The sequence below is a fragment of the Pteronotus mesoamericanus genome, unplaced genomic scaffold, assembly GCF_021234165.1.
Source record: "Pteronotus mesoamericanus isolate MK-2021 breed Mesoamerican mustached bat unplaced genomic scaffold, CSHL_Meso_final scaffold_31, whole genome shotgun sequence".
In the NCBI taxonomy this organism is placed as follows: Eukaryota; Metazoa; Chordata; class Mammalia; order Chiroptera; family Mormoopidae; genus Pteronotus; species Pteronotus mesoamericanus.
Genome location: NW_026555312.1, coordinates 1724318 through 1739360, shown reverse-complemented (window position 1 = coordinate 1739360; position 15043 = coordinate 1724318). Strand labels below are relative to the sequence as shown.

Here is a 15043-nt window from a genome sequence, read left to right as displayed (position 1 = left end):
ATCATTTCATTATATCTATCTTACTCTCTTGATTATTGAAGGTTTTTTAATGCTATCTAAATAGATATTAAATTTAAAAAATTATTTACTTTCCTTCAGCTTTCAGCCACTTCTCATTATGACACCAGCTCATTAATTGTAATTGTAGAAAGCCAAGTTAGTAACAGAAAAACAAAAGTTTATGTTTTACAAAGAGCTGGAATATGAAGTGGTATCCTTTCTTAGCTCAATGCCAATAATTAAACCTAAAAAGATTCCTATTCTAGAGTTGCTTATTATTAGTATCACTCCCTTCTCTTTCCACAAGATGAGAATAGACAAGTTAATTTTTTATTCCTTACTGTTAGTTCAAACTGAATATTGTTTTCAAATTAGCTCAATAACAGTCAAAAGTTTTGACGTGGAAAAAAATCACTGGATACTTTTTAAAAGAGATTAGATCAATTTCCTATTTACTTTTGAAAAGAAATACAAAAACCATTATTCTTAGAAATGAGGAATTTTATACTTTTAGCTTATAGTCTTTCAAATAGTATATGCAAGGATTTTATAGTTTTTGTAATTACTTTAAAAAAAGTTAGATTTAAATGAATTCTCAAGCTCAAGTAATTATTCAACAAGTTAAAATAATTTCTAAACATAGCCAGCTGGTTCAAAACTCTTAAGCATTAAAAATATCTTGCGGTATCTTCTAAAAAGTAATTTCAACAGACAGATCAACAAATTAGTATTCGTAAAAACATACAATTGACCCAAAATGATAAAGAAAACGCTACATGCTCACATACACACACACACTAAACCTGCCCATCCAGTTCCCTAAAACTGACATTTGAGTCTGTCAGGAAAAAACAAAACAAAACAAAAAGAAAAACAGCTTCATCTACTCTTAGTGGCAGTAAAAATGCTAAAGAATACAAAATTTCTATTTAACGATACTATACAGTATATTTGAAAGTGGCTAAGAAAGTAGATCTCAAAAGTTCCCATTTAGAGGGGGAAAAAAAAATCTATGTGGGGTGATGATGTTAACTAAGCTTACTGTGGTAATCATTTCACAATATATACACATTTCAAGTCATTATGTTGTATACCTAAAGCTAAGACAATGAGTCAATTATTTATCAAAAAAAAATTAAAATTAAAAAGAATATAGAATTCCTTGGGTAAGTTATTTTAAGATCTCAACGTGAAAAACGTGAAACTACTACTAATCATCATTTGCTATTTTCTACACCTTAGATCAAACTCCAACTCCTAAAAAATAATGTAATTTAACACATATGTCTCTAAAAGAATGATGGATACAAACTATGACCTCAAATTCAAAACTGTTTTCCTGTAAATCTTTTGATGCATACAAATATATACAAAGGTTTGTATATTTTTAATATCTATAAAATATATATATTTTAATATATTTTATAGTATATTTTTAATATAATTTCTAACACTGATTATCATTCATTTGAAAACCAATTAATTTAAAATTCACCCAGTACAAAGTATTTTAACATTTTCCAGTCAGGGCGTGAACAAAATCCTCTGGACTCATTGCAAAAAACATCTTTAAACTGACATAATTACTTTCTAAACAAAACTAATAAATTTCCTTATTCAAATGTAAATAAAATATTTCTATAGCCCACAATGGACATTTCTGTCTTCTCTAGATTCAAGGTATTGAAATACAGACTGTGCATTTCCTATCCAGCAGTGTTCAAACAGAACTTTCTGCAATGATGGGAATGTATCGATGCTATCTATTCAATATGGTAGCCACTAGGCACATGTGGCTACTGAGTACTTAAAATGTGGCTAGACTGACTAAAAAATTAAATTTTAAATCTTATTTAATTTAAAATTTAAAAGCCATATGTGGTTAGTGGCTACTGCATTAAGTAACAGTGACAGACTAGCAAATGACCATGACTAGGTACAACAACTAGAAGGGTGATTTGCTGGTAAGGAAAAGCATCACAGGAAGCTATCCAAGTGTCCATCAATAAGCAGATAAAAAAAAATGTAGTATATTCATACAATGAAATATTATTCAGGCTTACAAAGGAAGTCTGACACATATTACAACATGGATGAACCTTGATGACATATGCTAGTGAAATAAGCCAGTCACAAAGGACTTACTGTATGATCTCACTTACATGTCAAATTAATAAAGACAGAAAATAGAAAAGTGTTTGCCAGGACCTGGGGAGAGGGGGTAATGGGGAGTTAGTGATAAACGGGCAAAAAGTTTTAGCTTTACAAGATGAAAAAGAGTTCTGGAGATGGATGGTGGTGACGGCTGCAAAATATGGTTAATGCACTTAATACCACTGTACTGTATACTTGAAAATGGTTAATATAGTAACTGTTACGTGTATTTTACAACTAAATTTTTTAAGGCACTACAATTTAAACAAATTAGTACTTCTGACACCATAGCTAACTGGAAATCTAAAGTCATCAATGAAGGAAATAAAGTGCTTCTCAAAGATGGGTCATATATGTTGAGAAAAAGTTACAGTAATCCTAGAATGAATCAAGTTCTACTATATTACCATACCACAGCCAAAGGCTAAGCATTTAACTTGTACAGTATCTAGCTGGTCAGAATTATACTGGAACTCTTTTAAGAAGCCACAAGGCTAGAAAGAAGTAGTGTCAAACCTGAATTGTAGAATTTTGATGTTTAGTTTGAATTTAGGCACTGGCAACAACAGAGCTGGCCTTGAGCAAGTCACACATTGAGCAACAGGAAAAACAAAGCCCAGAAATGTATTCAGTTATTTGTTAATTGTATACAGTTATTTCTAACTTCCTTAGAAGACTAACTCTATTTTAGAGGAAAGGCATAGTAAAAGTACAGCTCTCAGGTTATCAAGAGCATAGCAAGGTAAAACTGGGGTAGTGATGAAAATATTACCATTAATAACTCATGCATAATAAAGGAGGATAAAAGTAATGCAATAACAAAAACAAAGAGATCACCCTTTTCCTCATAAATCTATCTGAATGTATTTAGGCCCAATGCTACCATCATAAAAAGTGTTAAAATATTAAAACAAAATATTTTAGGAAAGTTGTTAGATACTCAAATGGAAAGGCGCTTATAAAATGAAGTTTATTCTTAGGCTTTTTAAAAACTTTTTTAAAAATTTAGAACAGGTTATCACTGTAAGATTTTTACCCCTACAATCATAAATTAGAAATAAGTGCAGAATAACCTTTAACATCAAAGAGAAAGATATTATTCCTTTAAAAAGATGTAAAACATGAATATAGTTTCAGCGCACTAAAATATCTCATGCACATTAAACACTAACTTTGCAAGTCTATTTTGTGGGTAAAATGACTGGCCTCTTGTAACGTATATAATTTATAAATATAGACAACATCTTTTGACTTCATTAGTAATATCTGTAAATAATCTTTAAATTTTACATAAACTTTAAATCACGATAAACTCTCCAGAAACTACACATTACTGCTGCGGAAATCATCATGCTTCTACAATATTTTTATGTTAAAGAAACATTACAAAGAACCTGGATACTACCTTGAATACTCACAACTAAATGGCAAATTATATATTCCCTTTTATAGATATTCTCAGTTCACTTGGGGGAAAAAAATTTTTTTACATTTAATTTTTATATAGCTTTGAAGATGTTACCCATTTTTTAGGTACACTAAAAGAAAAAAAGTAAAACTAGAATTGTGGGAATACTAAAATGAGGGAAAGAAGTGAGACAATGGTTCAGGTTAAAGCAGCCATAGGCTGAGTAAATCATGAACAACTGTAAATTGGGTATAATAATCCTTCCCCATCCCTAAATAAAAGGGTCATTTTAAGAATCAAGTGAAATAAAACATGTGAAAGTGCTTTATAACTCTAAAGTGCTTCATAAACATAGAGTGATATTACTATCAGTAATACTAGTCATTTTTCAACATGGTTCTTTTTATTTTGTATGGAATACCTTTGTAACCAACACCAATTCCTTCTCTATAATTATCATTATACTGTATTAAACTAAAGAATTATCTGTCATCTTGCCAACCTCAAATAAAACAAAAAGAAAGGTCAACTTTATAAAAAGAGACTTAGTAAAATTTTTTTTTAAGGGATTTGGTAAAGCAAGATTTCTGCTTTAGATCTGACATTTAAGGTTCCCTTGGTTATATCTCACAGGCAATAAATGCAGCAGACAACTTCTGAATCTAGCTTATGTACCCAGTCTAAATAAAAACAAATCAAGACTGAAGAGACAGAGGTAAGATATTAAGATATTGTAATCATCCAAATGTAATGAGGGCTCAAACTTGAAGAGAGGCTGTGTAATAAACTCAAGTTAATAATTAGGAGACTCAACTGAAGAGACTAAGACAGTAGTCAAAAATGACCAGCAAATTTCTAGCACTGGCCAACCGCGGATAGAAGGATAATGTTTACAAATACAAGGAAGTCAGATGTAGTAAAATCCATCATAAAATCATAGAAATTGGTCATTTACTTATTGAAGCATTAATCAGGCATAAACCATATGCCAAGTGCTAGAGACATAAAAATGAGTAAGGCATATTTCCTGTCCTGAAAGTGGGAAAGATACATATAATTTAACAATTAATTGCCATACTGGGTGATATACAGGGGTGGACCCCCCCAAAATGAAATTTATTTATCAAAAATTATGTATTTCTTCTTATATTTTTAAACTTCAGTCACCTTCAAAGTACTATTTGATATAATACGCCTACTGAGACTTTTTCCTCACTGTCCAAACAGTTTTTGAATATGTCAATTTTGATGCCTTTCAGTGCTGCTTCTGTTTTTTAAGTTGCTTGGTGCAAGACTGGTGAATAGGGAGGGTAGGCATGGGGGTCATGCCACTTTTGGTCAAAAAAAAATGCTGAACGTTCAGCGGCGATTGCAAATCACCCATCATGAAATGGGCAAACATGTTTAAAGAGCCTTTAAAATAAATTCACTGAAAGCCAAGCAGCCTCTCACAACACCAACTGGTACACTGATGCAGATGGGTTCCTAGAATACTCACCTAGTTGGGGGTGGTAGGGGGACCCCGCACTACAAGGGGCCCACCCTCCAGAAGATATTTCTGTTTTTTGAGGGCGGTCCCACCTTGTTTTCAGTAACAGGAGATGCAACACAGGAAGTAAACTAATATGCCACTGGATTAAACTATTACATAACCAATTACTAATTTTACTTATTTATCAAACACGTATCTTAAGCAAATTTTTTTCTTGATTATATGATATGAATATATTCATATATTAAATGGATACACTTTTCTTAGCAGAATTTTAAGGAGTGTCCAATGTGTCAAAAGCTTTTTAGGCAGACGATCAGTATTGGTATTCTTAAAATTAGAAAATAGCATCTGCAAAGATACATAGGCATAAAGAAGCAATGTAGTTTCAAGACCTGAAAATAGTTTTAATATCACAGAGTATAAGACACATAAGGAGAAAAATCTGAGAAGACCAATAAGGACCAGATGATGGAAGGCCTAATATATAATATTCTATAATCACTAAGAAGTTATTAAAAGGGTTAAAGCAGAGAAGTGCTTTTTTAACCTATACGACCTGCTCAGAGAACAGCCCCGTCCCTACCTTACAAGGAGAGTCCTTGCAGCCGTATCAGCACACAGGGGTACCGAGAACTCCTTTCTTGCATTGCCATAGTTGACTGGATCAGGAATACATGTTCTGTATGGTGTCAATCAGATTTTTCTCATTCAAGAATTTTGAATTGTGGCACAGAATAAGTGAGTCTGTTAGCTCTGGGCACTGGACTTGTAAATTAATGTAATTTCAGAAGTTAGGAGAGCCACTCATGGACGACATGAAAGGAGAACCGGTATACTGAAGAAATATAAAGGAGTATGCATATTTAAAGAAATATGAGAACATATAGGCCCACAGAAAAAGAAAGCCTCCACTTTCCTATTTAATCCTCATGGGACCTGGCTATATATCCTACCCTTGATTAAGTGAGATATCCCTTAGCTTTCCAATAAATCCAGTATTTGTTGAAGTAAGTTAACTTAAATGTTTCTATTCCCTGTAACCCTGAGATAAAACAAGGTAATTAATTCTGGTGGTTAGTCTGAAGAATCAGAGAAAAACAGGCAAAAAGTGTGGAACATTTAAACTAGGAAAGGAGTTATCAAAAGAAAGCAATAGTAGCAAATAAAGACATATGATGAATGAAAAGTAAACAATGTTGTGCAGGGTTCACAAAGCTTAATTCAAACAAGAGACTTTTAGGAAGCTGAAGCAGTATACATGGCCTCCAAGGACTAGCATGAAAGAATAAAATATTAATATAAAATATTAAAATTAATAACAAATTTTCACTGAAGAGATAGGGAATGGAAAAAATGAGCAGTTGATGAACTATTTACATATAGAATTTTCACTACTTCTTTGCTTCTAAAATCCTTCTTTGAGTAAACTAACATGAATGTCTAATTATGTTAAGCGATACAATATTTTATACAACTGTCTATGGCTGTTCATTTGGATAACAGTGATTTTCAACCTTTTTCACCTCATGGCACACATAAACTAATTACTAAAATTCTGCAGCACACCAAAAAATATATATTATCTTTTGCCGATCTGACAAAAATAAAAAGGTATAATTTTGATTCATTCACACTGGACAGCTATTGTGCTGACGGTTGATCATTTTTTAATTGACAACCTAAGAGAAAAGAGGTCAGTATCCTTGACTAAATACTCATGCAATGCACTGTAGCTGCACACCAGTTGAGAATCACTCAGATAACTAAATCCACGGAAAACAAACTCAGTCACTTTACCCTTTCCCTTTCTACACCAAATCTAGAAGAGATTTTAAGTGCAGCCTTGATGATCACAGTGATGTAAATGATTCTGAATATCTGCCACAAAGGTAAAACATTTAAAATTGTCCATCCCACAAACTCCTCAAAAAAGTGAAAAGACAAGTTACAAACTGAGAAAAAGACATTCACAATATACACAAAAGATTAACATGAATATAAAGAATTCTTATAAATTACTGAGAAAACACAGGAAAATCAGCAAGAGACATGAACAGGAATTTCACTGAAAACAAAAAAAAAAGCCAGTAAACATAAAAAGAATTGTTCTGTATCAGTGTTCAGGAAAATATAAATCAAGACTACAATGACAGCATATTACATTCTTCTGATTTGTAAAAATTAAAAGGCAATATCGAGTGTCTAAGAGGATGGATAATCAAAGGATCCTTTTAATCTCATATACTGGTGATATAAATATAAACTGTCTCAACCACAATGGAAGCTGGGCATCATTGTCTAGAATTGGGCATTAACCTATCCTCTGAGGCAGCAATTTTACCTTTAGGTATATAATTAACAGAAACAGATCTATACAATAAAAAAGTGCACAGAATGTCAACAGTAGCTCTGTTTACAATTACAAACACAGAAAACAACTAATGCCCAACAACAGAGAGTGAATAAATATGTAAAGGTCCAACAAGGAGAGAGCAACAGTTGGTGAATACTTTACTGAACATTATACAGCAACTAAAATGAGTGACTTCAGCAATATGCAATATGGATAAATCAGCAATAGGTAAAAATGCAGATCTGGAAAGGTTATATTCAATACAATTATATAAAAACAAATAAAGTAGAAGATATATCTTTTAGAATTATAGATCCAACAAAAATATACAAAGAAATAAAGACAATGAACCCAGAATTTAAGATGATGATTACCTTCATTAACAAGAAGATAAAGGTGGGGAGATGGAAAGGAGAAAAACCACACATAGGTTAAGTTCCTAGCTTTTGAAGGGAGGTGGGGAGTGGGCGGTAGTCCATGGGTGCTTATTATAATGATCCATAGTGATAGACAGATAGATAGATAATGATTAATCCAATGCAGTGTACCTAAAGTTAATGAAAGAAAAAAAAATCCAAAAATTTAATAAAATTTGTTCAGTGAAAATTCTGAAATAGGCAGAACAAGTACCTCTGTAGAGAATCATTAAGGGTAACTATAGGAAAGGGAAAACTATATGATTAATGTTTAAAGATATGTTACCCACCACATGTATTGGGTGGAAAATATGTCTTCTATAATCTAAAATAAATTCCAAAGGCTGCCATAACAACTTTACAATAAATAAGGTCTTTGTGAGCCAGGGCAGTAAAAAGCCTTAATCAATTAGAAACAGTAATCACTGCCAACTTTCTAAAATAGATAAATCCTAGTAATGTTATATATTATGTAATTCTTGTGTATCAATTCACCTTCATAATGTAACACTAACATTTACCTTCTAAGGGTTTTAATTTCATCAAATACACTCCTCCTAGGCCTTCTTGTTCCTTATTTTTAACAGACAATAATTATGCATGTTACACAAATGTAATTTCTGTGAGATTGTGAAAAACTGAACGTAACAATAAAACTTGTTTCAAATAAGGTTTCATGAGATGAAATCAAGAGAAACTAAACATGTATCAAAATAAATGCTCTCTATTCTGCTTTTCTAAGATGTTAGAAGTTACTTTCATTAGTATGTTTTTCCCATCCAAAACTTTACAATAAATTTCTTTTAAAGCTTTTAACTAGTTTTTAACTAGCTTTGCTGCCAAATTTGAACTTTGCTGTATATCAAAAATTAACCATATTAAATGTCATGATTTTTTTCATACTGTAGTTAAAATTGGTTTTTGATATAGAGTAGACAACTGACAACTGTTCAACACAAAACATTTTCCTAGAAAATGATGTAGATTTAACTATTCCATTCAAACATCACGTATACTTCTGGAAGGAACATTATTTTCATCTTTATAAACTACTATTCCACTCTTCCCATTTGTTTAAAATTATAATACAAAGGAATAAACTTATAAAAGGCATGAAAATTAACTGCTGCCAAATTTGAAAACCAGTAAAGTAGAATTCAAAGAATGAGAGTCAAAGCCCAGGGGTGAACAGAGAATGCCTGGAAGGAGTCCCTACCTATCTTTTTGTAAACACTGATCAAATATCAATACTAGGAGTTGTAGGTGACTAGAACTAATCTCTTATACTAATTAGAGATGACAGAAAAAACACGATCCATTTTAGAGCCATTACTCTTCAACACTAGTTTCAGTACAGAGATGTTTACCTAAGTAGTCAATAAAAAGTTGGCAATTTATTTAAAGATATGCTGCATTCAATAAAGTACACAGATTTCTTTTAAGAGTATCAATAATCAAATCTAAGCTCAAAACCACACTGTACTGATTTATTGTTGAGTCAATGCTATGTATCATTGTCTATTATTAAGTACATACTGTATTCGCCACTTTCTTAAGTGTATCTCGAAGTACTAACTCAAAATGTTTTGCGATAAAAAAATGCCAATAAAGCTAGTTAGAGCCACTTACCTAGAACTAGTGGCAAAATTTTTTTTCAACCTACAGCTATTTCTGTCTTAAAACTCTATGAACCTCATTTCTGTTTAAAAATTCTAGTAAGTAAAATGAGATAAAGAGATGAGAAGAAAAATTCAAAACACTGAACATCTTAAAATCACACAATGTTGTACATTAAATACATCTCAATTAACAAGGGAAGAAAAGAAGGCATAGACTTAAATACCATGGGGCTTATAAGTTGGAAAAGTATTGTCAGTTATCTCTGAGTGAGAACTATGAACACATTTTTGTTTGTTCTGTGCTTTTGTACATTTTCCAAATTTTCTACAATAAACATGTATCACTTTTATAACTCAGAAAAACTGTAAAATCTACTTTACCCATCCTGCCTACTTTCTTGTACCACATTCCTCCAACCCACCCTAAAATTTTAATCCTCCCAACAAAGAGACATCCCCCTTTCTAGTATCATTGCAAAATTAGATGTCATCTTCTAATCTTCCAACAAATAGATAAAATAAACAGTGTGCAATATCTGTAGACATACCATATTTTGCCGTGTATAATGTGCTCCCATATATAATGTGCACAAATGCTTTTGTGCGCACTGCACATGGGATTACACACATGGTATGTAATCATTATACTCACAATATAATGCACATCCTACCTTTTCCCTCAAAAATTTGGATGAAAAAGTGCGCACTATACAGGGCAAAACATGGTGATATATAACTGGTGCAGAAATCCATTCTGAACTTGTCAAGGGAATATTTTTCAGACGAAATTAAAAATGTAACTCGAGGAAGATGAAGTAATTTCTTATGTCAATGATTATAATCAACTTTCTTAGAAGGGTCAAGACATTTCTCATCCTAGGTCACAAAAGGAGATTTCTCATCAATAAGAAAGACATAGTTTGATTATACATAAGCTTAAAATTTTAAAGCAAAGTTTATCTTGTGGATAGTCTATAGAGAAATGTAAAATATTTTGGAAGGTTTAGGGCAAACATTTAACAATTTTCATCAGAAAGGATAATTTTTATATGAAGAAAACTTGCAAAAGGGGTATTGATACTGTTCTTTGTAGAAGATCCCACCTTATTCACAGTAATCAAACACTGGTAAATTATAGACTACCGGATAGAATGTGGCAATCGTTTTTTCTTGTTATAAAGGAACCTAACAAGTAGTATGAATTTTATACTCAAGTTAACTCTGGTTAATTACATTTTTGGTCAATTTTTAGAAAGTTTACACATCTACTACACTGGAATGCAAAACATTTATGGGTCCACAGAACTGTGGCAGCTAAAAGAATTGTCTAGTGGCAAAGTCAAACTTACAGTGTGACCGTGAACAATTTACTGAACACCTCTAAACTTAATTTTTTGATCTGTAAAATAAAAATAACACCCACGCACCTTACTGGATTGTTGCAAAGAATAAGGTGCATAGGGTGCCAAGTATAATGTCTGACATACAACAAATAATCAACAAATGTTATTTGCACTCTCTTCCAGAAAGTAAAAACCACATCTTGTCATCTTCATATACTCCAATATAGCTTTGGTAGGTACTCAGTAAGTGTTTACTGCAATGAATCCCTATCATTTAAGGCTAACTACTTCAAGCTTCCACTTGGGCAAGTCCCCTCTACATAAATAAATTCTGCTGAGAATGGAATTTTAGATTCCCAACACTTTATCAGGCATTTTAATGAAGATGAATCTCCATTAATTGACAAGGTAACTTTATTAGTATGTTACTCAACATTTGGGTCTGCATTCTACAAAATTAGCCAACATTTTCAGTTTGTGGTTCTTTATATAGTTTTCATTAATCCACTTTCCTTGAAAATAAACTTTAATTTCTTTGGCTTCACAAAAGCATCTCATTAAGTTTCCCACTACATTTCAAATAAAAAAAATAAAGAGAACAGGATCTAAGAAGTTTGTTATAAAAGACAAAAATTAGAAATTGTCAATTAATTTTATTTTTTAAATAGCCTATTTTTAATTTTTACTAGAGCAAATATTCTTCCTTATGAAGTCTCTAGCCATCAGTTTGTGTGTGCTTTAAACATTACTCCATAGAAATATTACAGTAATTAACAAAACAAAGTACTGTGGTTTTAGATTTTCTTTGTCTTTCTACAACCAAAGTTATTAATAATCCAACTCCAACTCAAGTAGTTATTTCAAGTTCTGCAATATAATTTGAAAATGATTTTTAAATGTTGGATATATATTTCTAGATAAAGATCAAGTTCATTAAAAGTGGGTAACATGTAACTTTCAGAATGAAACAAGTATTGCTGAGACAAGATATGGCAAAGTAATAGTTTTTAACAATTAAACGTGTCTTAAAATTTGCGATATAAATTACTATTTAAATACTTAAAATAGTTTGGCAGAAAAGGATTACAAGCTTCAAACTAAATAACTTTTTAATATAAATAAATTCAAACTTTGAACCAGATTTTTAAAAACTGGTTCTATTAGCAAGTTTGAAAAATATTTGGTTACTATATTCTAGCTTCTTGACTCAAAGAAATAATAAAATGTTTGGATAGATAGATATGCTTGGGTGAGGCAAATTTTATCACCATTCATCTTAAGTGCTAATATAAATAATATTCTCAATTTACTAGACATGATGAAGTTCAAATGCAATAACTGTTATTAGAACTGGGAGTCAAATACACTAGGAAAAATGTCCTGGAGATAGATATATATATAGAGAGAGATATATATATCTCTCTCTCTCTATATATGACAACCTATAAGGTAACACTTAATGAAAACTATTTTTTTTCTGAAGAGGATTACATTTTGCATTATTTAAAAGTCTAAGTGTAGTTGTTTCCTTACTTTGGTCCCATTTTTTAGTCATATTTAAACCTCTTAATTTTTCTAACTTGCTTCCCTGTAATTGTCAAAACTGATCTTATTAAAAGTCCACAAATGCTATATTTTAATATAGATGAAAATGTCTTGAAGTCCACTGTCTTTTTATGCCAACTTTCTATAAAATACAAATAAGGATACCAAACAATTTATAATTCTGAAGCCGCATCATTAAAAAAAACCCTGTCATTTTCATGACTTTTTCAGAATCAAAAGTATGATTTTCGTATTTCACAACTAGGCAATGAAATGCATTTCTGATTGTGCCTCAAACAAACTTCATTCAAAAAGCTCGTGTAAATTAATAAAACAATAAATTCCATTCATTTAGCAAATGTGGTATGCTGTATGACCTCCTTATAAACAGCTAAGAGGAATTAAAATACTATACAGCTACATTTTCGATAGGAAATTCAGCTTTTCATTTCCAAAGGATTTCAACTTTGCCACAGTGCATTGGCATATCTTGTTCGAATCTTTATTTTTGTGAAGGAAATATTAAGTGTTGTACCAATACATTCAAACGTGTATCATGTACCATAAACCAAGCTTACTGTAGGGATCTATCGAAAAATAGATTTGAAAGGCAAAAAGTTTAGAAGCAACCGTAATACTTAATTTTGACATCAAGAATCAACCCTTCTGTGTCCAAACTCAAATCTTAAAAAAAAAAATTTTAACTACCCAATGCACATAAAGGAATGTAAGTATGTTATTTTTTTCTTCTCTTACAGAGGACGACTACATTAAAACAGACTCAAATAAGTTTAAGTCAAAAAACAGGCAGGAAATTTTAATCCAAATGTAAACATCTCTGGAAAACTCCAAAGGAAGGAAAAATAAACGGTAGTGTAGGTACCCTGGTACATCATAGAGACCTAAAAACAAAAAATTGAGCCTACATCATCTAATATTTAGCTAGAAATGGGAAACAGTAATATTGGTACTCGACATGGATTTAACTATTTAAGGGACCCAGTTTGCTCTCATTTTCTGCAGGCATGTGGTGTCCAGAATTTTCCCTTAGTCGACTACTCATTTGTAAACAACTTCTGAAGCTTTTTCTCTGGTGTTCAAACGGGAGGGAAAATGAAAGTCTGAAAAGCATCAGCATCTAAGCTTTTGCGAATCTGACTACGGAGTAGCTGAGAAAGGGAAAGCAGCTGAGAAGGGAGATCACATATATCACTTGTTAAAAAAGAATAAAAACGGTAGCCCTCGAATTAGAAGAAAGAAATACAATTACCTAAAGAGGGCTCGTTAAGTAAAGCCAGCATTTAGTTAGACACGTTTAAAAAAAACAAAACACTTGTCTGGGGGCTGGAAGTTATGGGGGCGCTCTTTGTGCGACGTCTACGGGGAAGGGAAGGGTCGAGAAAATAGCTCGGGAGTCATTCAAAGGAGTTAGAGCAGCGGTGTACAAGCGAAAGGCGGGGCGGGGCCGGCTCGGCCTGGCGGAGGGAGGGGGCGGCTGGGGCGTCAGCCCCCGGCTCTGACACCCTAGGAGGGGGCAGTGAGCTGACCGCTCCCGGGACCGGGAGAGAGCTGACTCGGGCTGCAGGCAGAGATGGGTCCCTCTGGTAAGCAATTAAAGCAGTAGCAATCCAGGGGTTTGGGCGGGAGAGGGTCTGACTCCCGAAGGAAGCAGCTCCCGAGTGACATCCCGAAATTTCCGCACTTAGCGGGCTAGGGGCGCAGCGGCCGCAAGGCTTCCATCGGGCCCCCGCCCCGCACCAGACTTTTTCCCTCTCTTCTCCGCCAGTGCCTTGCACCCGGGTTGCGGCCCTTACCTGGAGCTCCGTGAGCAGTATCTCCCCATGTTCGGGGTTGGACGCCATTGCACTCAGCTCTGGACTCCGCACCTGGACGCGACTGCCGCTCGCGAAGGGAGAAGGCGGGACGGGACCCGGGGAGGGGGGTGAGGAGCGGGGAAAGAAAGAAAAAAAACAAACTAGAGATTCATGGAGGCGCAGCTCCTGCTGGAGGCGCGGCTTATTTCGCCCGGTTCATGGAGAGCGGCGGGGAGCGAGGGCACTCGTAGCGGACTCCCCCTCGCCGCCCGCCGCCGCCGCCGCCCTCCGGCGCCGGACTCTGTTCGGTTTGTCGCTCCCTTCGGGCGACGCCAGGAGCCGCCTCGTCTCTCCGTGCGGGGCGCAGCGGCCGCGGCTGCAAACTCCTCCTGTCGCACCATTTGGCTGTCACTGCGTCGCAAAAGCGGCCTCACTTGGCGGCTGCCAGGACACGTGACGGTCCGGGGTGCTGCCTCCCGCCGCGCGGGAAAGGTGGGGCGGAGGGGACCCTGAGTGGGGCGGAGTGGCTTTCGACCGTGCTCCGAGGGTGGGCGCAGTCACTGGACCCGGACGAGGTGAAAATGCGGGGAAGTAACTCGACTCGTGTCTCGGCAGGCGGGAAGAGGAAGAGGACACGCCAGCTCTCCGACTTCGTTTAACGGCCCTCGCTGTGAACGCTGGAACTCGGAAGCCTGCTCGCTATTTTTTTATTTGCTTTCCCCCCAGGCCTCTTTCTCTTTTCTTGCTGGAGTTTCCACCTAACGTAAACGGTTCCATTTTTGACCTCCACAAACCAAAGAGTTTCGGAACTCCAACTTTATGGATTTTTCCTCTACGCCCCTGTCCCACCCCCATCACCCAAGCTGTTAATCTTGCCTTTTGTTCCCTCCCACCCG

General features: G+C 34.5%; 1 protein-coding gene across 1 annotated transcript in view; it reads right to left on the bottom strand.

Moving 5' to 3' along the window:
* PKN2 (protein kinase N2) overlaps positions 1 to 14530 on the bottom strand; it is a 127038-nt gene extending 112508 nt beyond the window's left edge. Inside the window, exon 1 of the mRNA XM_054592089.1 lies at positions 14148 to 14530. Coding sequence (XP_054448064.1) covers positions 14148 to 14195 — 48 coding nt within the window. The 5' untranslated portion in view covers positions 14196 to 14530. The remainder of the gene's footprint in view (positions 1 to 14147) is intronic.
* Positions 14531 to 15043: the final 513 nt, after the last annotated feature.